Genomic DNA, 27,263 nt, shown 5'->3' with positions numbered 1-27,263 from the left:
ATTAATTACAACTGTGAGCTGCAAACCTAAAGAACCCAACAATGGCAAGACATGACCCATAGTTTAAGAACTGTGTGTTATGCTGTTATATGATGTTGTACAAAATCTGAAAGTAAAACGCTGAGCACCCTAGTGATGTATGACACACTACAAAAAGATCTGAAAGTAATATACTGTATGACTTACACAGTGGCACTTGAGATTTGAAGCTTGTTGCTGACTCACCTGCGAGCCAAAAATCCACGACCATATCTCTGCAGAGTGATGGCTGCCTTCCTTATCCTTCTGTATTTCACCTTCTGCAGCCAGCCCTTCACAGTCTTCTGTATCATAATACATGCACTTCGGAACTTGTCTGCTCGCAGCTTCTCCAGGTAAGCAACTTGACCTGCCCGAAAAAAAATCTTGGACTTCCCAAACTGGAATTTATCGGGATCCTAGAAAAAAAAAATACATAGACACTCACCATTGTACATTTTTATGCACAGTATTGTGTATTATATACTTTTGTATAATACAGTCTTTTATAAAAATTACATAATTTGAGACATAATGAATCAGCAGGTGCTTTTGATTCTGCATCCTCACATTTCAGAATTCTAGTCTCCTTAAGCACTCGGATACTCCAATGATACATTATACTTCTCAGGCTGTAATAATGGAGTCATTGTGATAACATATTTTGGCGTTGCTTGTGTCTCATTTGAGACAGTTGTACTTCCTCCCTAAGATTGAGGGTTTTCTTCAGCTACTGTCTTTTTTTCTGCAATGGTTCCAAATATGCTTTTATGTTAATCATAAACTCAAACACTGACCTGTGTGACTGGCCTCAGCTACTGACAGGATTGCCTGCAATTTCCAACATGACTATGGAAAAAAAGGCTTCAAAAACTGGTTGAATGAATGGGTTTATAAAATACTAGCTGTGCTACCCATCTAAGATAGGTTAAAATCTGAGTAATCAATGCAGACCTCAGTGTTGATGTTTGCAGTGCAGTGTGTCTCCCCGGGTGCCAAGGTTATTATAGTTAACGAAAAATAAAATCAAAACTGAAACTATTATTAAAAAAAAACATTTTCCTAAACTGAAAAAAAATAATTAACAAAACCAAAACGAAAAAATAAAACTAAACAAAACTATTAAAGTAGCTGGAAAGACTAACTGAAATAAAATAATAATTTACTAAAATCTTTTTAGTTTCTGTTTTTGAATGAATATTCTTGCCGTTAGTCTTTAAACCCTTGTAAGTTTTAACTCTAAAACAGAAAGTCATCCACCACGAGCTGCCCGCACATATTCATCCAGTGAACGGCGGCTGGTGACGGAGACCGGCTGTTCACACAGCATTTGCAGTGACAGAGTTAGCTGAATGTGAGTGCTTAAAGCGTGTGAAATAGAAAGCAATTTACGTGCCACCTTTCTTTGTGTTTGTTGTATATCAAGATGTAATTCAAACGGCTGAAATCAGAATGTGCTGGTCAACAAAACATTTACCGTATGGACAGAAAAATCACGAGTGAGTAACGTTTCAGTTTATTTCTCAGGTGACTTCTTTTTTGCCTTTTTGTGTGTAAACATGATAACTCAAAAACGCAACTAGATAGATGGATAAAATTCGGAATGTAGTTGTTAAACCAAAATTGTAGATCTGTGTTAACTTTTAGGCCATATCCATCACCCGGACGTGGTACTTTACCTGAACACATACTCCGAGTCCGATTTATTCAACTTTACTTTTATAATAATTGCTCAATATATTATTCATTTGGCGCTCCGGTTTCCTCCCACAGTCCAAAGACATGCAGGTTAGGTGGATTGGCGCTTCTAAATTGGCCGTAGTGTGTGCTTGGTGTGTGGGTGTGTTTGTGTGTGTCCTGCGGTGGGTTGGAACCCTGCCCGGGATTGGTTCCTGCCTTGTGCCCTGTGTTGGCTGGGATTGGCTCCAGCAGACCCCGTGACCCTGTGTTCGGATTCAGCGGGTTGGATAATGGATGGATGGATATTATTCATTTGATTTGATTTGTTGTTGATGGTTCCTTAATGTACATAATATAAAAATATAATCATTGTCTTGTGGTTTACTCCTCAAATATCCTACCCCATATCTGAGTGCACAAGAAAGTCTAGGGGAGAGCCCTCCCGGTTTTTGAAAATAAAACGGCACTGATTGAGAGACTGACAAGGTCATCATACAAGATCAGCATATTGTTGCTGACCAATCACGTTTGCTTTAAAAACATCGTTTAACAATGAAGCAATATACAAAAGTAGGTAGGCGAAGGGAGTCTGCCAAGTGATGAAAAAGTAAACATACCAATGGGTTTTTGTATTTATTCTATATTTATTAATTTATCTTTTTTAGTTCATATTCACAACTCAAAATACCTGATATTGTGAAAGTAATCCATTAACAGAATTATATATGAAAATATTTGTGTCCCTTTTTTCAATATTTTTCTCTCTCTCTCAAAATAGATAGTTGAAATATCATATTCTTTTTGTTTTTAATATCAGCCATATCATACATATTGCATACCAAGGATTTTTCCTGCCTTACATCCAAACCTGCTGCGGTAGGCTCCAGGTTTCCTGCGATCCTGCTCTGGATAAACAGGTTTAGGTAATGTACATGTTGTTCTTAATCTCAGAAGCTGTCTCTGTTGTATTATACCTGTCCATATTCCTATTACCTGCTCTTGCTCTGCTCATTACGAGTTTACTGTCCTTTATGTTGGGCTATTCAAGTCTTACCACCCCTAACCTTGACACTACATGCTTGATTTTCTTTGTTTCCCTCAATACAGCTAGGTGTGGTCTGCACACTCATTCAAGTCTAAGAGCCCCATTCTTCCTAAGCCCCCGTGATTTTCATGAGAAAATATTTTAAAAATTATAAAATTGTGTAAAATTGTTCATATTCAGTATCTAGTTTTGAATATGCTTGTTTTTATCAGACAAAAACAAAACCAGATAGTAAACCGGGCAGTGTAGTAAGCTTCCACTAGCATTAAACTCATATCCAAATCTGTTAAGTGTACAGTTCTGTCCGATTGTGACACAAAACTAAACTCTGTAGGAGCTTCATGCCATAATTACTAAAACTAAAACTGAAACAAATAGATATAAAAATAAAATAGAAATGTCTCTGTGAAATAAAAACTAAACTAAAACTAAAAATACATGACGAAGGAAAACTAAAACTACATTGAATTTCCAAGTAAGGTCAGAAAAAATATAGAAATAAAAACTAATATAAGAAGGCAAAACTATAATAACCTTGCCGGGTGTTTGTCTCTGTTACATACATTTGGTAAAGGATTCATAAAAGCAGTGCTAATGTTTGTGATGCACCATCAGTTGGAGAGCAAAGACATAGCAACTGGGTGAACAAACAGACAGACACACAGACACTTGTCCATTTATTTATTTTTTTAATTTTATATAACATTTTATTAATTTTATGAAAATCAGATAACCTTCCATACATACAAATCAAGTTTAGCAAAACTATGTTCGAAACAAATCGTCCTTTTATTAAGGTGGCAGATGAGCAGCTTGTGCTGAACCACGGTATATAAAATAAAAAAAAAAAGAACGCATCAAAACACTTATGGGCTATGTCCACAGAGGATAATTTAATAATGTAATCTGTAAATTTCATTCTATTTTAATAGCAAAGAATGTTTCTATATTACAGATAACTGACCGAGACAAATTGCTTATTATGTCAGGTGAAATCCCCTAAATCTACTAAACTTACAGTATGGCCTTTTTTTTTTTAATAAACTCTGGGAGGCTAGAGTCTCAAAGCCATAATCTTCAAATGTCATGCTGAGCATGAATGCATTTGATCAGCACTTTCCCTCTAAATATTCAGCATTTTACTGACCAGTCCTACAGCCAGGATTGAACAAAATAATAACATGAGGCGCATTCTTAGTAGTCCCTCTTTAGTGCTAAACTGGAGGTACTCCCACTGAAATGTTTTCAGTCTCACGCATTGGACTATGAAAGCTAAGATCAATTCTACAAATGTCATCAAAATATCCCATTCTTTAAACTCTGCTACTGATTTAAAATGTCATTTCCTATCAGACAAGCTAATACGTAGCTGCAGTTTTCACGTCACATACAGTGTCTTCGGAAAGGATTCAAAACATTTCACGTTTTGTTATACCTTATCCTAAAATCTTTTACATTATTTTTTTGTCCACATCAAGCAATACTCAATCCCCAAGAATGACAAAGCAAAAGCAGTATTTTAGATTTTTTTTTTTTTGCAAATGTATTAAAAATAAAAAACTGAACTACGACATTGACACAAGTATTCAGACCCTCTCTCTGCTATGACACATTGAAACACGGCTCTGGTGCATCCCATTGTACTGATCATCATTGCGATGTTTCAACACATTGTTTGGAGTCCACCGGCTGTAAATTCAATTGATGGCACATGATTAGGAAAGGCACACACACTTGTCTGCAGAAGCTCCCACAGTTGCTAATGTGTATCAAGGCAAAAACCAATCCATTCAGGTCAAAGGAATTACCTGCAGAGCTTCGAGACAGGATTGCGTCAAGGAACAGATCTAGGGAAAGTTACAAAAAATTCCTGCAGAATTGAAGGTTCCCAATAGCAGAGTGGCCTCCATAATTCTGAAGTGGAAGAAGTCTGGAACAGCCATAACTCTTCCTAGAGCTGAACACCCAGACAAACTTACAATCATGGGAGAAGGGCCATGGTAAGAGAGGTGACAAAGAACTCTGTGGTCACTCTGGCTATACTCCAGATAACCTGTGTGGAGATGGAAAACACTTCCAGATGGACAACCATCACTGAAGTACTTCTCTGATCTGGGCTTTATAACGCAGAGGCTCCATATACAGTAAGCCTGTCCTCAGTGAAAAGGAAACTTGCTTGGAGTTTGCAAAAAGGCACCTATAGGACTCTCGACTGTGAGAAACAACATTCTCTGGTGTGATGAAACCAAGATTACCGCTCATCACCTGTGCAATACCATTCCAGCAGTGAAGCATGGTGATGGCTACATCACGCTGTGGGGTTGTTTTTCAGTGGCTGGTACTGGGAGAATAGACATGGCTGAAATAAATCTTAACAGAGCAAAGTAAAGTGATATCCTTCAGGAAAAACTGCTCCAGAACACTCTTGACCTCAGACTGGCCTGAAGGCTTACCTTCCAACAGGACAATGACCCTAAGCACAAAGCAAAGGAAATGCAGGAGAGGCTTAGAGACAACTCTGTGAACGCCATTAAGCTAACCAGTTAGAACCCAGTCTTGAACCCAATGGAACATCTCTGGGGAGACCTGCAAATTACTGTCCACTGCTGGACTCCATCCAACCTGACAGAGCTTGGGAGGATCTGAAGAGAGGAATGGACAAAAACCCCCAAATCCAGTTGTGTGAAGCTTGTCATATCATACTCAAGAAGACTCCAGGCTGTAATCGCTGCCAAAGGGGATTCAATGAAGTACTGAGTTAAAAGGGTCTAAATACTTACGTCAGTGCGTTATTTTTAATAACTTTGTTTAAGTTTCTAATATCCTGTTTTCTATTTGTCATTCTGGGATACTGAGTGTTGCTTGACGTGGGAAGAAAATTATTTAAATAAATTTAGCACAAGGCTGAAACATACCAAAATGTGAAAAAGGTTCAGAAGTCTGAATACTTTCTGTCACATTTGTCACAAATCTTACAATTTTTTTGTTACAATCTTTCTTACAATTTGAAAGTCCAGTTAAGCAACTCTCAGCACTGCATCTTCTACTCTGTGGCCCTCTCTCCCCGTGTCTCTTTTTGACTTTAAGCTAGCCAGTTTATAGGAACATTTAGCAAGTTTTTTCACATCTGAAAATCTTTTTGAAAGTCTTAACTGAAGTATATTATATGCTTAATGTCTGCTATTTAGGGCGGCACGGTGGCGCAGTGGGTAGCGCTGCTGCCTCGCAGTAAGGAGACCTGGGTTCGCTTCCTGGGTCCTCCCTGCGTGGAGTTTGCATGTTCTCCCCGTGTCTGCGTGGGTTTACTCCCACAATCCAAAGACATGCAGGTTAGGTGCATTGGCAACTAGTATGTGCTTGGTGTGTGTGAGTGTGCCCTGCGGTGGGCTGGCGCCCTGCCTGGGGTTTGTCTCCTGCCTTGCGCCCTGTGTTGGCTGGGATTGGCTCCAGCAGACCCCTGTGACCCTGTAGTTAGGATATAGCAGGTTGGATAATGGATGGATGGATGTCTGCTATTTACTCCAGGTACTTCTTTAAAAAAAAGTCTGGTAAGTTTGTTTGACATGCCAGTTGTCACCTCCATTTCTTCCTTTATGGAAGCAGTCATATAAATTATATTTGATTACCATGGCAAGCATGAGAAAATATGAGAAAGAAATGACTTCCTTCCTGCTTTAACATGGTGGCATATAGTGGTGTGACATGGCAGTGCAGTGGGTAATGCTGCTGTCTCATAGATTCACAGATTTGGGATTCAGACTTCTGTCTGGTCACTGTAAAGAGTTTTCATGTTTTACTTTGGCTTGTGCCATGTTTTCTTCCAAATCCTAGTATACAGGCTAGTGAGGTTATGTGTGTAGAAGTCCCCTGTGTTCAGGGTTGACTCCTTCTTTGCATCGAATGTCCCCAAGATAGGCATTAGCTCTTCACTGACCCTATAAGGTTCATGTCTTTCTTCAAGAAATATGTCTACCTATTTGACATTAGATGAGACAGATATTAATTTTAAAAACTGCAGTATGAACCTCCACTAGTATACAAAAATAAATGCTGTATTATGGATTTTAAGGTTTTATGAAGTCATTAAGTCAAAATTACAAAATATAATGTAGTAGTTAAAGATTTGGACTTCATACTCTGTGGCTGGGGTTCAAATCCTGCTACTGACATTGTGTGACCATGAAGAAGTCACTTCACCTGTCTATGGTCCAAATTAAAAAACAAAAGAAATATAACCAATTGTATCTGAAATGTTGTATGTCACCTAGGATAAAGGCATCAACCAAATAAGTAATAATAACAACATATAAAATCAGGCAACTTGATACAATTACTAATTTCTCCTGTTTGTTGCCTTTTACATTTTGTTCTCATTTAGAATTCTCTCTCTCAGTCATAACAATTGACCCATTTCTGAAAATAAAATTTCACACCCCTTCATATGTTGTATCTTCTGAGAATCAATTCTCTTTTTTCTTATAAATTCAATAATGGATTACTACAGCATGCTGCAGCTTACAATTTTGGACCTAGAAAATGGTCCACAGGGTAGAATTTGACAATGGCTCTAAAGCTAGTAAATTTCAACCATACATATTATGACAAATGTCTAGTAGACGACTGTACTCAGGGTACACACATACACACACTCACGCACATTCAGACTCAGACACACACTCAGTACGAACACACAGTATATGGGGGTTTAGGGGGAGTTACCTTAATCAGGTTTTCCAGAAGGTTTCGACAAGCTGCTTTTTTGTCTGATAGAATGATGCTCTTCTTGCTCATCAACACTCGATACCTATTGAAGAAGTCAGGGTATGTCCACCTAAAATAAACAATGACTAAATTAGGATACTAGACATTTTTCCAAGTACTATTAAGAGCACAATTCTATTATCTAATAACATAACACTTCATAAATACAAGTGATACTTTGATTTGGTTGTAAGTCACGCTGACTCCTAGCTCTCAGGACTCAGATTTCATTACTGGGCTGGTGACCGACTGTGGCACGCTTGTATGTTTTCCACATGTCTTCAGTTGTATTCTTTATATGTTCTTATTTCTATTCTATTCCACACTGAGATCTTTTGACATTGATCTAGTCACCTGGGGGAAAACCATCCCAACTTGGCACTGGCCCCAAGCCGGAATCAATCCAATCAGCTTCGAAAAATGCTCAGAATTCCATTAAGCCAAACTTATACTCGGGTGGCATGTAATGATCCACTTCACAGTGTTAAGCCTGAATAATTCTCAGGATAGTATTCTCCTGCCATTTTGTGGATGAAATTTCATCATGCTGCAAAAATTATGAATATTTCTAGGTGTTCTGCAACTTAATGGTAATTCTATGGTAACTCATCAATATCTATGAGTGGGGTGGAGAAATCAACCAAAAACACAATGGCAAATGAAAAGCCAAAATGCCGATTTTCAGGACAAAGTGAATCCAAACCATTGTTTGAATCGAGCGATGGTGATGATGATGTGAATTGGTCATCAGACGTTGACACGGAGAGTGAAACTGACACATGCTCTCTAGATTCTGACCTGCCAAGTTTCAGTGATGTTCGTAATTGACATCGGCTTCATACTACTGCTGACAATCCTGCACCTCTTAATTGCTCATTTACAGGTAACCCTGGTCTAAAGATGTCTGTTGATCATGATTATCTGGACTATTTATGAGTTGTCAATGATAGTCTGGTGTAGACAGTAGTTGTTAAAGTGAATCAATATCCTGAGCATTGTCAGAAAAGACACAGCAACCCATTTGCTTGTCATAGTAGCTGGAAGCCTGATTCTGTAGATGAAATGTGCGTGGTTTTCAGTCTTAAGATATTGCAGGCCATAGTGGGAAAAACAATCCAGAGATGGTACTGGTACACAAACTGGTTGTTTCAGACACCACTTTTCGGCAAAGTTATGAGTGAGTGTAGTTTTTTTTACTCATTATGAGATATTTTATTATTAATGATGACTATGATAAAGCCAATCACCCAGTACCGAAACTGTACAAAGTCTGGTAAGTGTATCAGGCAATCATCAAAAAAAATGCAGGAGATGTATGTTCACAATTGTGACATAAGTAATGATGTTTTTTCTGTCCTCCCTGGCCATTGGACCTTACTCTTATTCTATGTTAATTAATGTTGTCTTATTTTAATTCTTACTTTGTCTTTTATTTTTATTTTCTTCATTATGTAAAGCACTTTGAGCTAAATTTTTTGTATGAAAATGTGCTATATAAATAAATGTTGTTGTTGTTGAAAGTCTCATGGGTCACAAGGGAAGGATATCGTGAATACTGAACATCGCATCCAAACAGGCATGATCTGGTATCAAGTTCTACAAGTTGTGTGAAGCAAGCTCTGGATACATCTAGAGCTCAATAATTTATACTGGTAGAGGGACCAAGTTGGATAGCAACTACAGTTAATACAGCATCGCTGTGCTGTCACTGGCAGACCCAGTGCTTGACCAAGGCTACTACATAATGATGGACAATTTCTACATCTCTTCTAAACTGCTTGAGATTTTACTTTAAAGAAAAGTTCATGAATATGGCACTGTACAATTGCACTGTCATGATATGTGTGAAGGTTCACCATGGTGCAGTAGCTGTGTGGCATAAAGGCAAAATGATTGCAATCAAATGGAAGGACAAGAAAGACGTATGCCTCCTAAGAACTGTTCACAATGCTGCAACTGTCAATGTTTGTGTCGGGAAGAATGTGGAAGTCAATAGGCCTTGTGCTGTATTTGACTACAGTAATGATCTAGAAAGCTCATATCTCATCTTAGTTCAATTTCACAGTTATGTGTACGCAGTACTATTAAATTATTACCAGCATGTCACTTTAGAATAATGACAGTAATACAATTGCACCAAAGAAGAAACAAACACAAACTTGCATAAAGAAAAATTGGGATTGGTTTCCCCTTGATTTTCTCGTATACGGATATGGGGATGGATATTTGAAGAGTAAAATGCAAGACAAAGATTATATTTTTATATTATGTACATTCAAGAACCATCAACAACAAATCAAAACAATTATTATAACAGTAACGTTGAATACTGTAAATCTGCAGCTGTATGAATAAAAGGTAAAGTACCACTTCCGGTTAATGGAAATAGCCCAAAAGTTGATAGAAATCTACATTTTGAACCTAATACTTGAAGGCAAAATTTGGTTGACCGAAGTGAAAGCGTACTCAAGTTATCATGTTCACATACACAGACAGACAGACAGACATAATTCCAAAAATGGTATTTTCGGATTCAGGGTGGTCTAAAACGTCGAGATTCATCAAAATCTTGACATTGAACCTTTGGGCGATTACAATACTTTTACTATCGTTTGTATACAAGACAGTAAAAAAACACAGCATAGACTGTAACATATAATATAAATGTACAACACTTATCGTTATTATTATGACTGACTGTTCAGTAACCGTCCAGTGGATTCAGAAAGTATTCACATGTATTCCCTTCCTGCATTGTTCATTGTGTTATAGATTTCATTTTAAATTGATAAATTTGCCATTTTTGCTCATCAGTCTACATTCAATAGCCCATAATAACAAAGTGAGAAAATATTTTCACAAAAGGGTTCAAATCCCATTACTGACACTGTGTGACCACAAGCAAGTCATTGACCTGCCTCTGCTCCAACTGGAAAACCAAAAGAAATATCAATTTAATCAATTGTACCATATATGTTGTAACTCGCCTTGGATAAATGTGTCAGCCCAATAAGTAAATGATTGTATCTAAATGTTTGCAAATTTAATAAAAGACAAAAACGGAAATCTCTCATTCATATACGTATTCAGACTCTTGGCTGTGGCACTTTAGATTGTGCTCAGGTGCATCCTGTTTGCTTTAATTCTCTTTGAGATGTGTTGAGAACTTGACTGGAGTCCACTTGTGGCAAAATGAATTGAGTGGGCATCGTTTAGAAAGGCACACACACCTGTGTACAGAAGGCCCCCAGTGCACACTCAGTTAACTCAACTCCTATGACTTGCATATTTATTGCTTCAAAATTAACATTTTTCCTCTCAAAAAAGCTTTTTTTATCCAAACGTCAATGTGATTTGCATAATTTAAACTTCATTTTTTAACGGGGCAGCCACTGAGAAAGGCTTGACCCTAAAGGCAATGCCAGTCTGTTGCCTGGCACACATTGTACTCACCCACATACACTTTGCCACTTTCACAGAGCCCTTTGTTTAACCTTGATTTGCTGGTGGTAAATGTATACATAGTCTGATTATATCACAGAAACAAGGTGATGGAGTGAAGCATCCTGATAACAAGTAAATGAACAGTATGCAGTGTTTCAGATTTTAGTTACATGGCTTCATTAAACGCACGTAGTTACTCAACTAAAGTACTCTATTTGCTTCTAAAATGTAAAATGAAAATATGTTTAACAGAAAAATCCTTAATTTTGCATTACTTGTGCAAAGTAAATTCTTGACTGCTGCATGCTTAAATCCAGTACTACCTGTTGGCTCCCATTATTATACAGGAGACCACATTTAATCAGACTTGTGATAATTATGTTTTCTTGCTGTGTACTCAGCTGGAAATGTGTCTATGATTTACAATACTCTATATGCAGCAAAATATGAAAGTCCATATTTCTCAGAAAACTGCTTACCCTGGTTAAAAAAATAATAATAATGTTTAGATTTATTTTAAGTGAATGATAAGAAAAAACAGAGTGTGTGTGCATTAACCCTGTAGGGCCCTAGGAGTAAGGTCATTTTTCTCGTATATCAAAATATGCAACTCCTGTAAATATGGCAAAGGTTTCAAAGTTAGACATGGCTGAAATGATCTGCAGCTATTAAATAATATTATAAATGTACACTGTTCTTTTCAATAGAGCATTTAAATTTCCTGTTAATGACAGAAGGGGAAGGAGTTTTTTTATTATCATTATTCTTCTTTTAGATGATCTTAGTATTAGAAAGAATAAGCTGACTTTTATATCTTTCAGGTCGAAGACAAGCCAATGTTTTAAAAAAATTGCAACTGTGAAGAAAAGAAACACTTTCTTCAGTCTGCTTGTTATGTAATTTTAAAACTTAACAAGTAACATGGCAATTTTTCACAAATACACATTTGACAATTACAGGTTGCGGGTTTATGATTTGCAGATCTGCCTGTTCTCAGGTTTTCCATGAATGACTAAATGCACAGCATTGTGTGAGTTTTATGATGTATTGTGAAAAACCCCAGACAATGCTGTAGGAGACAGCACTACTTAAATAAAGGGCTGCAGGTTTTTATTCCAACCAGGTGGCTTCATTAGATAACAATCCTTTCCAATAACAGATCTTAGAAAATAACATGACTTGTTAGTGCTATAACTCTGCAATGTCAGGTCATTCTTATTTTGGATATTTTGTTTTCCTTTCTAATGATATCATCAAAATGATTTGAAGTCTAAAACAGATAAGTAATAGTCCTTCCGAGTACTTTACTAAACCAAATAGTGCACTAAATAGTGCATGATGAATACACACAGGTGTACATTGAAACAAGCTAGATGTAGAACTGGTGGTTCCTTTGTCATTTGAATCTTATTGCTAATAAGGATCAATTAAAAACAATGAGTGCAGCTGTTTAAGACTAAAAAAGGCAATTAAGGGTTAGAAATCTTAACAAGTGACACAACTACTGTAAAATAAAGCAGAAAAATGTCACTTGAGCAATAAGTGCTTCATCAGCAATAAATGACTTCTTATGAAGCAATTGGGTTGGAACAAAAACCTGAAGCCATTGCGGCCCTCCAGAACCAACTTTGCTCACTTCTCTCTCTCTGTTGTGCCTACATGACCACACGGTAATACCCAAACTATTCTGAAACAACGTTTGCACTGATTTGTGTTTTTTGTGTCTCACACCCTCCTAACACCTTTATCGTTATTACACTATGATGGAGTGTTTGATCAGAAGAAAATGTGAAGCTAGTTTTAATTTAAACGTTGTTGATGTAGCGAAAGAAATTGGTAACTGCGCTGCTGCAACAAAATTTGATGCGTCTGAGAAACTGATGTGAGATTGGAGGAGGCAAGAAGATGTAAAAAAAAAAAAAATAAAATAAAAAATTAAGTGTCGCATTTTTGAATGGGCGCATAAGTCGGGGTCCAACTTTATGATCGATTTTTTGGGTTTCAAGACCCGACTTATACGTGAGTATATACGGTACTTATAATGCATAATAGTAAGTTTTGCTCACAGGTTCATGTGACAGAACATTTTTGCACATACTAACCTTATTTTTAAGGGTAAAAGTAACTGAAGCCCCATTCACGATTGATTCCTGTCTTTCACCTGATGCTGCTGGGTAGGCCTTAACCCCACCTAACACAAAATTGGTTTAAACGCTATGATGCAAAATGAATGATCAAAATTATGATTCCTGTATTAAGTATGAAATGTTTTAATAGGTCCAGAGTTCTGTACCACTATAGCACCAATACCTGGAATTTGTTACCATTAAAAAATGGCCAAAAAATAAGATTAAAGTGAAGGCATATGGAAAAGCTCATTAAGGAAGTATACAGACACCTGTGGGGAACACAACCAACTGTAAATGGCTTTATGATTTACTAAAGGGATTCCAGCACACTCAAATTGTGGTAATAGAAAATTATATCAAGAGATTTCATGAAGAAGACTTAAAACTTCTGTACCTTAAGATGATAAACAATAAAATTTCAAAACTCAGGCTTCACAAGTAATGGAATTATGTACATATAGGCAAGAAGAAGTATTAATTTAAATACTCCCAAACTCCAGCAATGAATATTTATATTAAACATGCATGCACATTTGGTGTATGCTGCAAAAAATGAAAGTGTAGATTCTGTACATTGAAAATGCTCCCTTCACTACATATTTGTCCAAAAGGATGATAAAGTTAAGCACTTCTGGTTATACTTCCTTAGAAGGCTGGCGTCCTTCAACATCTGCAATAAGATGCTGCAGATGTTCTATCAGACAGTTGTGGCGAGCGCCCTCTTCTACACGGTGGTGTGCTGGGGAGGCAGCATTAAGAAGAAAGACGCCTCACGCCTGGACAAACTGGTGAGGAAGGCAGGCTCTATTGTTGGCATGGAGTTGGACAGTTTGACATGTGTGGCAGAGCGACGGGCGCTCAGCAGGCTCCTATCAATTATGGAGAATCCACTGCATCCACTAAATAGTATCATCTCCAGACAGAAGAGCAGCTTCAGCGACAGACTGCTGTCACTGTCCTGCTCCACTGACAGATTAAGGAGATCGTTCCTCCCCCAAACTATGCGATTCTTCAATTCCACCCGGGGGGGTAAACGTTAACATTTAACATTATACAAAGTTATTGTTTGTATTTTACCTGCATTATTAGCAATCTTTAATTTAATATTGTTTACTGTATCAGTATGCTGCTGCTTGAGAATGTGAATTTCCCCTTGGGATTAATAAAGTATCTATCTATCTATCTATCTATCTATCTATCTATCTATCTATCTATCTATCTATCTATCTATCTATCTATCTATCTATCTATCTATCTATCTATCTATCTATCTATCTATCTATCTATCGTGCACAGTCCACCTATCTTGTTCAGAAATGCTTGAATGCTTATTATTATATATGTTAAAGATTGGCAAAAACATAAATTTATTTGCTTTTCTTACAGAAAGACAGAACATTGAGCAAGTGTTTGATTTAATTCGCTGCAATCCTGTCTTTTCAAGCTATGAAATGACATACCTAGAAGGATATCCAGCAGCGCTGATACGAATCGTTTCCAACACTCCACAAGCTCTTAACTGCTGAACTGCTCTGCTGGGATCAAATCTGCAAATTGAAAATTGATATTAAAACATACAAATTAGTAACCCTTTATTGTTTTATTCTTGCATTTCACTAAATTTCAAAACAGATCTGTAACTAAAGAACACCAGTATACATCTCTCCCTCTTAAAATTGTGTGTGTGTTTTTTTTTTAAATCACTAGGAGGCTTTGCTCGCCCACCCTCTCCCCTTTAAAGAATGCATCATATTTGTTATTTAAAATTCATAATATACACATTTTCCTCATGTTCAGGAAAAACAAGGGGAACTGCAAAACAACTGTCTGACAAATTCAAGTGTCTCTGAATTCAATTCAATTCAAAAGCTCACTTTTCAATTAGGAATAAGAACATGTTCCAGCAGGGAGAATGGAAGCCTAGAGGGTGTAGTAAGATCAGACAAGGCTGACTATACACCTCTTCTAGTTACACTCCCTTAAAGGATATAAAAGAAGGACATACATCTTGTATTACATTTCGCCTGAAAAAGGGGCCTGAGTTGCCTCGAAAGTTTACATATTGTAATCTTTTTAGTTAACCAATGAAAGGTGTCATTTTGCTTGACTTCTCACTACAAAGAAGGACAATCAGAGAAGGACAGAAGCTTGTCATCTTCAGAGGAGGATCTCTGCCTTCCCAGAAAGGATATCACACTGCTGAAGCACAGGAGGAAGGATAAGTCAAAGAAACTGAAGTGGATGGAGGAACTGCTGGAAAGGAAGCCAGATCACTTTTCATCAATACAGTATAAGGTAACTCTTTCCCTTTATATTTCTGGGTCATAATGTGGGAAAAAAATTGATTCCTGCTGTTATTTGAACTCTAGACTTAACCCTAAACTAATCCTAACCCTTCAGTTAAAAGAAGCTCTGTTTTCTTTTCAGGAATGGACTGAAAATGAACATCTCAGTATATGCCATAGGAGCGAAAACAGATAGTTCAGCATAATTCAGAGAAGTTAAAGAGGAGAAAGAGCAACTGCATCTTTAAGTAATATGCCCCATAGGTGGTGACGAAAGGAGGAAAAAAAATGAGGGGAATATAATTTTCTATTTTCTTTGGACAAAGAACTCTGCTTGAAATGCAGCTTCAAGTATCAAACTGATTTGTGGGAATGTTAGCTTACTTACAAAGGATTAATAAATACTGCTACAGCAGTTGGTTAGCTGGGTATTAGTCATATATATATATATATATATATATATATATATATATATATATATATATATATATATATATATATACAGTCATATGAAAAACTTTGTGAACCCCTCTCACCCTGCATAATAATTTACTTTACTTTCAACAAAAAAGATAACAGTGGTGTGTCTTCCATTTCCTAGGAACATCTGAGTACTGGGGTGTTTTCCGAACAAAGATTTTCAGTGAAGCAGTGTTTAGTTGTATGAAATGAAATCAAATGTGAAAAACTGGTTGTGCAAAAATGTGTGTCCCCTTGTAATTTTGCTGATTTGAATGCCTGTCACTGCTCAATGCTGATTACTTGCAACACCAAATTGGTTGGATTAGCTCATTAAGCCTTGAACTTCATAGACAGGTGTGTCCAATCATGAGAAAAGGTATTTAAGGTGGTCAATTGCAAGTTGTGCTTCCCTTTGACTCTCCTCTGAAGAGTGACAGCATGGGATCCTCAAAGCAACTCTCAAAAGATCTGAAAACAAAGATTGTTCAGTCTCATGGTTTACGGGAAGGCTACAAAAAGCTATCTCATAGGTTTAAACTGTCAGTTTCTACTGTAAGGAATGTCATCTGTAAATGGAAAGCCACAGGCACAGTTGCTGTTAAACCCAGCAGGTCTGGCAGGCCAAGAAAAATACAGGAGCAGCATATGCGGAGGATTGTGAGAATGGTTACAGACAACCCACAGATCACCTCCAAAGACCTGCAAGAACATCTTACTGCAGATGGTGTATCTGTACATTGTTCTTCAATTCAGCAGAATTTGCACAAAGAACATCTGTATGGCAGGGCGATGAGAAAGAAGCCCTTTCTGCACTTACGCCACAAACAGAGTCGCTTGTTGTATGTAAATGCTCATTTAGACAAGCCAGATTAATTTTGGAACAAAGTGCTTTGGACTGATGAGACAAATGAGTTATTTGGTCATAACAAAAAGCACTTTGCATGGCGGAAAAAGAACACCGCATTCCAAGAAAAACACCTGCAATCTACTGTCAAATTTGGTGGAGGTTCCATCATGCTGTGGGGCTGTGTGACTAGTTCAGGGACTGGGGCCCTTGTTAAAGTCGAGGGTCAGATGAATTCAACCCAATATCAACAAATTCCTTAGGATAATGTTCAAGCATCAGTCACAAAGTTGAAGTTCCACAGGGGTTGGATATTCCAACAAAACAATGACCCAAAACACAGTTTGAAATCTACAAAGGCATTCATGCAGAGGGAGAAGTACAATGTTCTGGAATGGCCGTCACAGTCCCCTGACTTGACTATCATTGAAAATCTAAGGGATGATTTGAAGCAGGTTGTCCATGCTCGGCAACCATCAAATTTAACTGAACTGGAGAGATGTTGTATGGAAGAATGGTCAACAATACCTCCACCCAGAATCCAGACACTCATCAAAGGCTATAGGAGAACAGCGTCTAGAGGCTGTTATATTTGCAAAAGGAGGCTCAACTTAGTATTGATGTAATATCTCTGTTGGGGTGCCCAAATTTATACACCTGTCTAATTTTGTTATGATGCATATTGCATATTTTCTGTTAATCCAATAAACTTAATGTCACTGCTGAAATCCTACTGTTTCCATAAGGCATGTCATAAATTAAAAGGAAGTTGCTACTTTGAAAGCTCAGCCAATGATAAACAAAAATCCAAAGAATTAAGAGGGGTTCCCAAACTTTTTCATATGATAGTATATGATACAGTATACAGGTATAGTAGTGTATATATATGCTATTAACAAGCACTGCATGTATGGCTAAGATTAAGGCATCTTTATTATGGAAGAAAAAAAATGTATATGTTTATCTATAAGGTCAAAGCAGTGTTTATATAAAGTAACACCTAATTGCACCTTGCTGATAGTTTTGCTGCTCTCCACAATATTCTGCTGAGTGCTGCATACTTATAAAAGCTTTTTCCTCTTGATTAGAAAGCCTGAAGCATCAGTTTTGGCTAATTATGCTGCTTCATCTTAGAAGTCATGCTCCAGTGAATTGACTGCACCTCACATGAGGGGCTGCGTCTTGCAGAAGAGTGGATGCCTTCAGAGCAGCTGAGTGCACCATCACACAAAATCAACCCCATGAATTCATGATTACAAATGGTCCGCTTATTTAGCAGCACACAGAGCTCAACATTTTCACCCTGGGGTTTAGTTATGAAGGACCAAAACAAAACTGAGCAACAAAGCATTTACTTTAATTTAAATAAAATAACATTATTTTTGATACCTTAAAATTTTTGTTTGCCAAACTAAACACATTCTTCAGCAAACAAGAAACACCAATATAGATATCACTCAGAACAAGTTTTATTTTTTTGGTGTACCATTCATAGAGGACGTGACCATGGTCAATGTTCTAGCAAATGACAATACAACAATACTGTAATAAATACACATTATATAGAAAGCATTCACCCCCTTGGAAGTTTTCATATTTCATATTTATTATACAACATTGAAGTACAGTTGATTAAATAAGGTCTTTTTGACACTGATCAACAGAAAAAAAAAGACTCTTTAATGTCAAAGTGAAAGCAAATCTCTGCAAAGTGGTCTAAATTAATATGACACCTAAATCATCAATGATGCAGACCTTTAGGTTTTGAACAGCATTTCTTAATTGAGGGTATAAATACCCCATGGGGGTATGGGAACCAAACAGTGAGTATATGGGAATAGATCTCTCAATGATCAAAAAAAAAAAGCCGTTTGATTAAAATTTACATTAACACTAGAAGCTCCACACACTATTTCACTACTAAAACGGCCAAGGCTATGCCAAGTGGCATCTGAATCCTTTTTTTGTCCCAAGTAATATCCCATCAGCTTCATATGCTCATCTGTACTGCTTAACACTCATGCTGAGTGAATGTAAAAAAATCAATAATTTCTTGTCACATAATAGACATTCTTTGCTTATTCTGTAAATTCACTTTAAATATTAGCACATGATTTCAAGAAAAAAAAATTGTGGGGTGTGCTGCCAAAACCTGCTTCAGCATTTATAGTCAGTCATTATCCACACACACACGCGCACGCACACGCACACACACACACACACACACCAAGCACACACCAGGGACAATTTAGGATTGCCAATGCTCCTAAATGCATGTCTTTGGGTTTGTGGGAAGAAACCGGAGCACCCGGAGGAAACCCACGCAGACACGGGGAGAACATGCAAACTCCATGCAGGGAGGACATGGGAAGCAAACCCAAGTCTCCTAACTGCGAGGTAGCAGCGCTACCACTGCGCCACCGTGCCGCCCGTATTTATTAGTTAAAAGCAAAATAATAGAATTGAAAATCTGCCTCTCCACTTCAGTCATTGGTCAAGAGTCCTGTCCACAATTCAAAAACTCAATCTCATGTGATTTGTGTTTCTTGTTCATAATACACGTTGATTTTATTCTTAAGCATTTATTTAATAATAATGTATTTTACCAAAAAAATCCATCCATTTCGCATGTTGTGAGCAAATGACTGGATAACTGACATGAGGAAATAACATAACTTAATTTTTTTCCACAATGGATAATTTTTTATATCATTTGCCTTTATGCAGCATTGGTCGCCACAGGCATGTATTATATCATAATCTTTTTTATCTTAATTCTCCATGAAACCATTAAATTATAATTTTTTCTCGGTCATAACTGCAAAAAACATGGGGGTAAGTAACATATAACAAATATTTCACTTTTGGGTGGAGTAGTCCTTAAAATTCTATCCTAAACTTTCAATACAAAACATTATTATGGAAGGCACTGTGATCATCTTCAAATATTGAAAGTGTTCTTTGGCATTATAAGCAAAAATATTTGTTTAATAACAATAAACCGATGCACACGTCACAAAAGCAAAACCCGTTACAACTAGGCTGGAGTCGCTAAATTCAGCCAATGCTGTAGCGACCACTGCTGTATTTTCCCACTTTGATGCAAGACTGGCAGAAATAGACAACTCTATCCAAAGATGAAAAGGCAGCTAAGTGAGAAAAGAAATGGATACATATTATTATACCAGGCCAAACGGACAACCCATGTATCAAATAAAAATCATGAGATCTATGTTGATTACTTAGATTTCAATCCATCTTAGTCAAGTAGCACAGTTAGTATGTGAATAAAATGTAAAAAACAAAAATATGCAAATGGAAAGCTAAACTTCTCTTGGTGTGAACGTCATAAAAATTCTCTCCATACGCCATTGAGTGATTATTCAAATCGGACAGGGCCACATCTCAGGCAGCAGGTATCAGTAGCATGGCTGCTTAACTGTGACCACTGCAGACGCACTTGTTACCTCAGGGAACAGCAGCACAGGAGGATTGTATTTGAGCAGTTGCCACTGAATCTTGGTTCGCAATGGCATTACTCAATATTAGAATTAAATGACCTTCAACTCTCATCCACCAAACATTTGGCCACAATCAATGACTGATAATCAGAAATTTATTAGAAGATGAATGTCAAGAAAGGAAAGAATGAGAGCCTAAGGTAACTATCGCTGGACAACAGTTAACAATACCAAAAACTTCAATGAAAAAATCTCACATCACTTGTAATGTATAATTGACATGTCTAGTTATTCAGTCATTGGTTGACAATTGACAAAATGCATGTACTTTTCATAAAATATTGCTAAAAAATAACAAAAGTAGACCACAAACAGGAAGCCCCTTCCCATGGGTTTGCGGTTTTGAATTGAAGACAGTGAATGAAGAGAAGATTTTTTCATGGACGTTTTTGCTATTGTTTGCTGTAGTTCAGAGTTTGTCACAACTGAGTCCTGTTCTTTCTGAAACTTTGTTATGCCCACTCTCCACAAAAATATAAGATTAAAAATGTTTCTCAGCCATCACTACAAACTACATGGAGTAAGAAATGTATTAAAAAAAAAACATGTTTGGGGTGGAGTTTTTATTGTACTTACGAGAACGGCAGCTTTTCATCATTAGGCTTGATGCATCGAACATAGTGTGGTGTTGTAGCATTCAGTGTTTCCATTAGTAATTGTAGGGAATTTCGAAACTGATGAAACAAAAAAAAATAATAATTCAAAGTAAATTTCAAATAAACATAAAAAAATCATTTTCAACAGCATAACACACAAAAGTAATACTTTTCACACAGGGTTGCTCCTGTAATCAATAGACCATTAATGTACAGTATGTTTATATTCTTAAATATCCTACTAATAATATACTAAGAAGCAGGATTAAGTAGACTCAAGAATGCATATTTGTAGATTTGTAGATCCATCATTCTACCCCCTCACTTCTATACTCACTTATTTCATTTCAATTCAGAGTTGCATGTTTGATGGAGTAGCCAGTCTTGGCAGCATCAACCTCGGAGGCTGTCCTGGACTTTTAACAATATATTTTGGAGAGATCAGCTTACTCAGTTCATATTAGAGCTACATTTCATGGTTTCTAACAGGGATAGAATATTAAGCACTGGAGAGATCTCTAAATTTATATTTTTCCTATAACTTTTTCTAAACTGAAAAGTAAAACTGAGCGCAAAATCTCAGAAATCTCTAGTGAACCAGAATTCTTTTTCTAAAAGAATCTCCTGTCCTTGTGCCCATTTCACTTTCTTTTTCTCAAAAGAAATGTGTGCAAGTTTTGAGTATTTCCAGCACAGACTTTGTTGTTGATGTGGTGCAGTGTTAACAGCTGATTCCTCGCAGTTCCTGTGTAAAAAACCCAGTATGGAAATGGAATGTACGCAGTTTGCAAATTGTTCCAATGCTGGGAAATTTTCCCTAGTATGTGAAGTCAATTGCTGATTTCAAAGTTGCCCTGTGTGTGTCAGCATGCATTTCATGGACTGGAACCCTGTTCAGAGTTGGTTCTAGTCTTGCATTGATGCTTCTTAGGCTGTAAGCCCCCATGATCAACCCTGAACTGGTACAATGAGCAATTGCTGGAGTCTGATTTATCACATTACAGTAGAAACATTGTGTCTGACATATATTTCCTAAATCCAGACTTGAACAGTATGAAGGTAATTTCAGTCCTAAGGCTAACAGTGAAACTTGACCTTCCATAACTTAAAAGTGAAAGCACTGTTATAATGGCCGTTCCTTTCCCAGGGTACAGTACTCCATCTCCCACTTCCAATTTTACTTCTGTAATTTAGAGAAAAAAAGCCAACTGTTCTCATGCTTGGATTATTTGAGAAAATACCAAAGATTTATGTCATGCCTGGCTAGGTGACATGCATTTTGAGAGACGACCAACATCAGATTTTTCATATTTTGAAGTGAGAAATCATTAGTACTAGGGCAACACTGACTATATTATCTGGGCTCTTGAATAAAGTTATTTGCATGCCATCTCTTTCAAAACAAGTGGGATTGGTGTGCTCTTGAAGGGGCAGTGCTATAGTGCCTTGCAAGACTTAACACCATTTGCAATGCCCTCATTAGCATACTGGCATCAACACTCATCAGTTTTTATTACAATGTGACTTACAACATTTCAGATAAAATTTGTTAATTTCTTTTATTTTTCCAATTGAAGCACAGTGCCAGTTGATATTCACTTTTTTTTTTAGAATACATTCCTTATACTGTACTAAATAACTTTGGGGGAAAAAAAATGTCTCTGTAGGTTTATACCTTTAACATTATAAGAGCAACACACTGAAGAGAATCTTGGGTAAAAACATCCCATCCACTTTGTTCAGCTCAAAATCAAGGCAGGCACCAACACTTGACAGTGGGCAGCAATCCATCATAGAACATTAGTCCACAAATGCCAACCTTTGCTCATACCAGGACCAATTTAACACATTTGATTGATCTAACATGAGGGTTCGGGTTATGAGAGAGGAAAACTGGCACACATAAATAAAAACATGTGGACGTGGAGAGAGCATATTAGCCATCAAGCCTAATCTCCAGGGGTTCTGAGGCAGCAGCACTTAGCACTGTGATACAGTGGGTTTGAATGAACTTATTTTGTAGTCAGCCCCTCTCAAGATCTTGTGTTGACCCTAGGTTCTAGTGATCCCAGTAATTTTGATGTGTTGCTTGGGTTTTCCTTGGCCATCATTTTTTTCCATGCCAGTGACTTGCACCACTTGCTTGTCTGAAATTATGGATGTTTCCATGAGGCCATGTCACCTGATGACAAGCACTTTCACCAAATGATTTAATTCAGCATATTATACCAGCAACTCAACTAACGTAATCAGATGACTGCGCTTGACAGAAGAAAAGGCGCAGAGTGGGGTGACTGGGTATCAAGTTAACAGTTCACTTTCTGCATTCTTATGTACTCTACATTATATAATTGTCATTTATTCATAATTGACTTCTCACTTCAACCATTGTGATTTCCAGAAGGACTTCAACACAGCTAATGGATGGTCATTAACACCCTAAAGGTCAACCTTATAGATTGTGGTAGTTTTATGTTCTGCTTAACTTTGCTAGACAGTTACTGTATCTCTGTCTTCCAATGATTTATTTTTGAATCAGAAATAATATACTGTAGTCATCCATCTCTTTTTAAACCCACTTAATTGATTGCAGTATCATTGTGGGGGGGGAAGCCTATCCTTGTAGAAAAAGCTGCCGGCTGGGACAAGGCAGCAGTCCATACCAGAACACAGACGTGCACACATTCACACTCACTCATACAGGTCAAATTAAAATCACCATTTAACCTAAGAAAAGAAGCCCACATGGTCTGGGAAGAATGTGAAAACTCTGCATAGGCAGTGGTGGGGCAGAAATCAGGACTTTGCAGCTATGAGGCAGAAATCCTAACCAGCACTTGCTGCCCCAAATAAATAAACATGTGCACTTTAAATGTAACCAAAAATAGAAATAACTGTCTTTTTAATTTTTTTTTAAAATTCATGCATTTTCAGAGATGAACACTTCCACTCACTTGATGACCCACAGTCTTCTTATGTTCACGGTTGGGGATTTGCGGGGCCGGTCTGGCAGAACGGATATTAACCCTTGAAGTCTTCGCTGAAGGCGTAGTGGGGCCTGCCTCCTTATTATCATGAAAGAGATCAGCTACCAGTTGGTACTAAAAAAGAAAAACAGGAACTTTGGTTAAGATTTAAATATCTGATTTATTAATATATATTATCTGTATATGGAGAAAAGTTGGGTATGATCATGGAGTTGCATAAAGATACTTGAGAAAATTAAGGCATTAAGCAAAAGCAAAATGCTTTTTCTAATTGCAAATGAAAACAATCTTTATACTCTGTGCCTACAGTTAATTCAGAAAATCACCAGCAATTGCTTCTCAATCCCTCAATCCCTCCCACTGTAAATCTCAGTGTGAATTTAGTGAATTTATCCCTCCAGATTATTAAAGATATGTTCTGTTGCTGGGTAAAGGAAAAGCTTTGAATTACTTCCCATTTGCCTTCTTAAATGCTGTTAACTTCATACCAATTTATTTTTTTGACATTCCAGAGTAGAGGAAGGTTTACTTAATGAACTTTACACAACAGAAGTGAAACACTATTCTTCAGTATTATTATGTACAATTTGTTAGAACTTTCTTAGTGGTCCAGATCAGCGTCTTTAATTCCTAATTTTAGGTGAACTCCTACAATTTCACGGGTTAGCTTTAGTTTCTTCAGGCCTTTCAGATCGGTAGTCCATTTCTGACACAAATTGGTTCTTATCCTGAGCCTACACTAGTGAGCCAAGGTGGCTGTGTCTTCTTGAGAATACATATGGTACGTATTGTAGATGCCACATGGGCCGGATGGGCATCCCGGCTGGGGAGGAAACAAGAAGCAGGCTCAGAAGGAAGGATCAGAAAAGATGGATGGACAGCCAGTGGAAAAGAAAAGCTATCTCTGGGGAGTTTTTATTCCCCCAGCACGCTAGATGACAGTAGTACTGGATATGCCAGGAAATGTAGTTTGGCAGGGCAGCCCTGCTGGGGTCACTGGGTGCCGAAAGAGGGCGCTGCAGGGAGACAAGAGCCCTACTGTGATAGACTTCCATCTGACCCGGAAGTACATCGATCGGGTCTGTAATAAAAGGGACCGCACTCCCTTATCCAGGCGAGTTGGAGCTGGGAGGTAGAGAGGCAACACTTGACTGGAAGAGGGCAGTGCTGTGGTAAGAGAATTATTGTGAGGAAAGAAAAACCTGTGTGTTGTGCTTAATAAAGTATCTATCTATCTATCTATCTATTGTAACATATTTGAGGTATTCTGGTTAATAAACCAACCTTTATTTGAACCCAGGACTGTGTTTGTGTGTCCGTGTTGTGGTTTGGGCTGTTGACGCCCTGGTTTTCAACACAGCAAATGAATATATACAAATATACATATCTTAATCAGGAAACAAGCAGATAACATAATCACAAAGCATTCTTACCCAAGTAACAGTCTATTAGAGTTATTACTTTCAAGAAATGACATTACAATAGGGAGCAGGGTGTAAGGAAAAGACTTACTTAAAAGTGGTCAAATTGTGCAGGTGAGGAGATCATCTTATAGGTGGGCATTAAAGAAGAGCAGTAAGGGTGTGCAGGCTATTATGTGGATGGCTGGGCAGTAGACCGTAGCGAGGCTTATAGGAGGACAGAAGGAGAGAAGAGAGTGGACAATGGGTAAGGAAGAGAAGGCAGAGGGCGTGCAGACTGCTGTGATGGTGGTAGGGTGAGATGGACGTCAATGTAGTACTGGTCAGGTTGGCTTGTCGGTGAACTGGCTTTGGTACTCTTAAAAATAAGAGATAGATAGATAGATAGATAGATAGATAGATAGATAGATAGATAGATAGATAGATAGATAGATAGATAGATAGATAGATAGATAGATAGATAGATAGATAGATAGATAGATAGATAGATAGATAGATAGATAGATAGATAGATAGATAGATAGATAGATAGATAGATAGATAGATACTTTATTAATCCCAATGGGAAATTCACATGCGACTGGTGCGACTCAGGATATGCAGCCTGCTGTGTCGACAAGCAGCTGATTGGCTGGAGGACACAGTTAAAGGTAATGTTCAAATGGCTGATTGTGCTCAGTTTTATTAAAGCAGGGGATAGCGGTGGGGGCTGATTTCTACCACAGATCTTTTACACTTGTTTTTTAGTAAAGTAAAAAAAAAAAGTTATATGTGCAGTTTAAGAAAAGTGAATGCAAAGAAGCCACCTAAAAGCTGTTAACACACAGGCTGATGTACCACCCAGGACTCGTTCCCAAGCATGTGCTCAATAGAGTTGGCATAGCCTCTGCCTTCTGGCAACCCTGCATTGTTAAAAGTGAGTTAAGGAAATAGATGTCATGATTATTAACAATTGATAATGAAAAAGGTAGGAAAAGATAGAAGAGAATACTCAAAAGCACGAATCACACTGCATATTCAAAACTGCACTTGAACAGCTGCTCTCCAAAACGTCTCCTGCCAATCCTAAAGAATGCAGATGAGCTTAGCAAGGACAACAATGTTAGAAAGCTAAAGAGAACACAGAGGCAATGCAAACGCTCGGAAAAAGCATGGGTTTACTCAGAAAGGCAACCTTCAGTATTTGATTGCTAAAATGCAATTTACGGTAAATTCAAAAGAGGACTAGCTGTATTGTGATGGTGGAGTTTGACAAACAGCCGTGTGTGCAGCTTTCTGATTTTCTGACCACTTTCAAAAGATTGAAGAGGGCAGATTTAAATGTGGCATTCCATATCATACAACCTTTACTCTCAAATGTTCAATCCATCATTTTTAGTGTAATACCCAAGAAAGCCTGCCTCACAACCACAAGTTTGCCAGTTCAGTCTTGCTGTCTTTTCACACTCATTGTTTAACCCTAAGCAAATCATCATAAACAAAGAACAGTTGAACTATGCATCAGGAGTGAATTACCTTGAAATGATGGTCACTACATAAAGGCACTATATAAAACAGAGTTTGTTCAGTCTTAATAATCTAATTCAGCAGTGGTTCCTGTGCCAGAAAAATTATGGTACACTGTCCAGTGTGTTAACCAGTAAGCCGCACTGCCTCCACACCTGATACACTTATTGTGGTTCTAATCTACGGTGCCTATAAAAAGTATTCACCCCCTTTGGAAGTTTTCACATTTTATTGTTATACACACTGAATCACAGTGGATTTAACTTGACGTTTTTGTCATTGGTCAACATTAAAGACTCTTTAATGTCATAGTGAAAACAGATCACTGCAAAGTGGTCAACATTAGTTAATTACAAGTAGATGTTTGTCCCTTATGTCATACGGGTCTAAGTTTTATTGAAGTTCTATTGCCAGATATGAAATACTTCCAAAATTTGCCTGAATTCATAAGCTAAAGATTCTCTCTAGGAAACTGGATACAATGATACTTTAAGTCAAGAATTAACATTCTGTGCATCCAACCTGCAGAGACGTTGCTCATATTTAACTGTTCAGGAAGAATGG

The 27,263-nt window shown here is 37.5% G+C and overlaps 1 protein-coding gene across 2 annotated transcripts in view; it reads right to left on the bottom strand.

Moving 5' to 3' along the window:
• The window catches only part of myo5b (myosin VB), a 502,861-nt gene that overhangs the window by 93,160 nt on the left and 382,438 nt on the right, over positions 1-27,263 (bottom strand). For both annotated transcript variants that reach the window (XM_051928010.1, XM_051928011.1), the window contains exons 15-19: positions 23,740-23,886; positions 20,766-20,863; positions 14,538-14,624; positions 7,463-7,574; positions 226-437 (exon numbers count right to left, since the gene is read on the bottom strand). In XM_051928010.1, the coding sequence (XP_051783970.1) occupies positions 226-437; positions 7,463-7,574; positions 14,538-14,624; positions 20,766-20,863; positions 23,740-23,886 (656 nt within the window). The remainder of the gene's footprint in view (positions 1-225; positions 438-7,462; positions 7,575-14,537; positions 14,625-20,765; positions 20,864-23,739; positions 23,887-27,263) is intronic.

The sequence above is a fragment of the Erpetoichthys calabaricus genome, chromosome 5, assembly GCF_900747795.2.
Source record: "Erpetoichthys calabaricus chromosome 5, fErpCal1.3, whole genome shotgun sequence".
NCBI lineage: Eukaryota > Metazoa > Chordata > Cladistia > Polypteriformes > Polypteridae > Erpetoichthys > Erpetoichthys calabaricus.
Note: the sequence above shows the minus strand (reverse complement) of the source record. Positions and strands in the feature narration are given on the sequence as shown.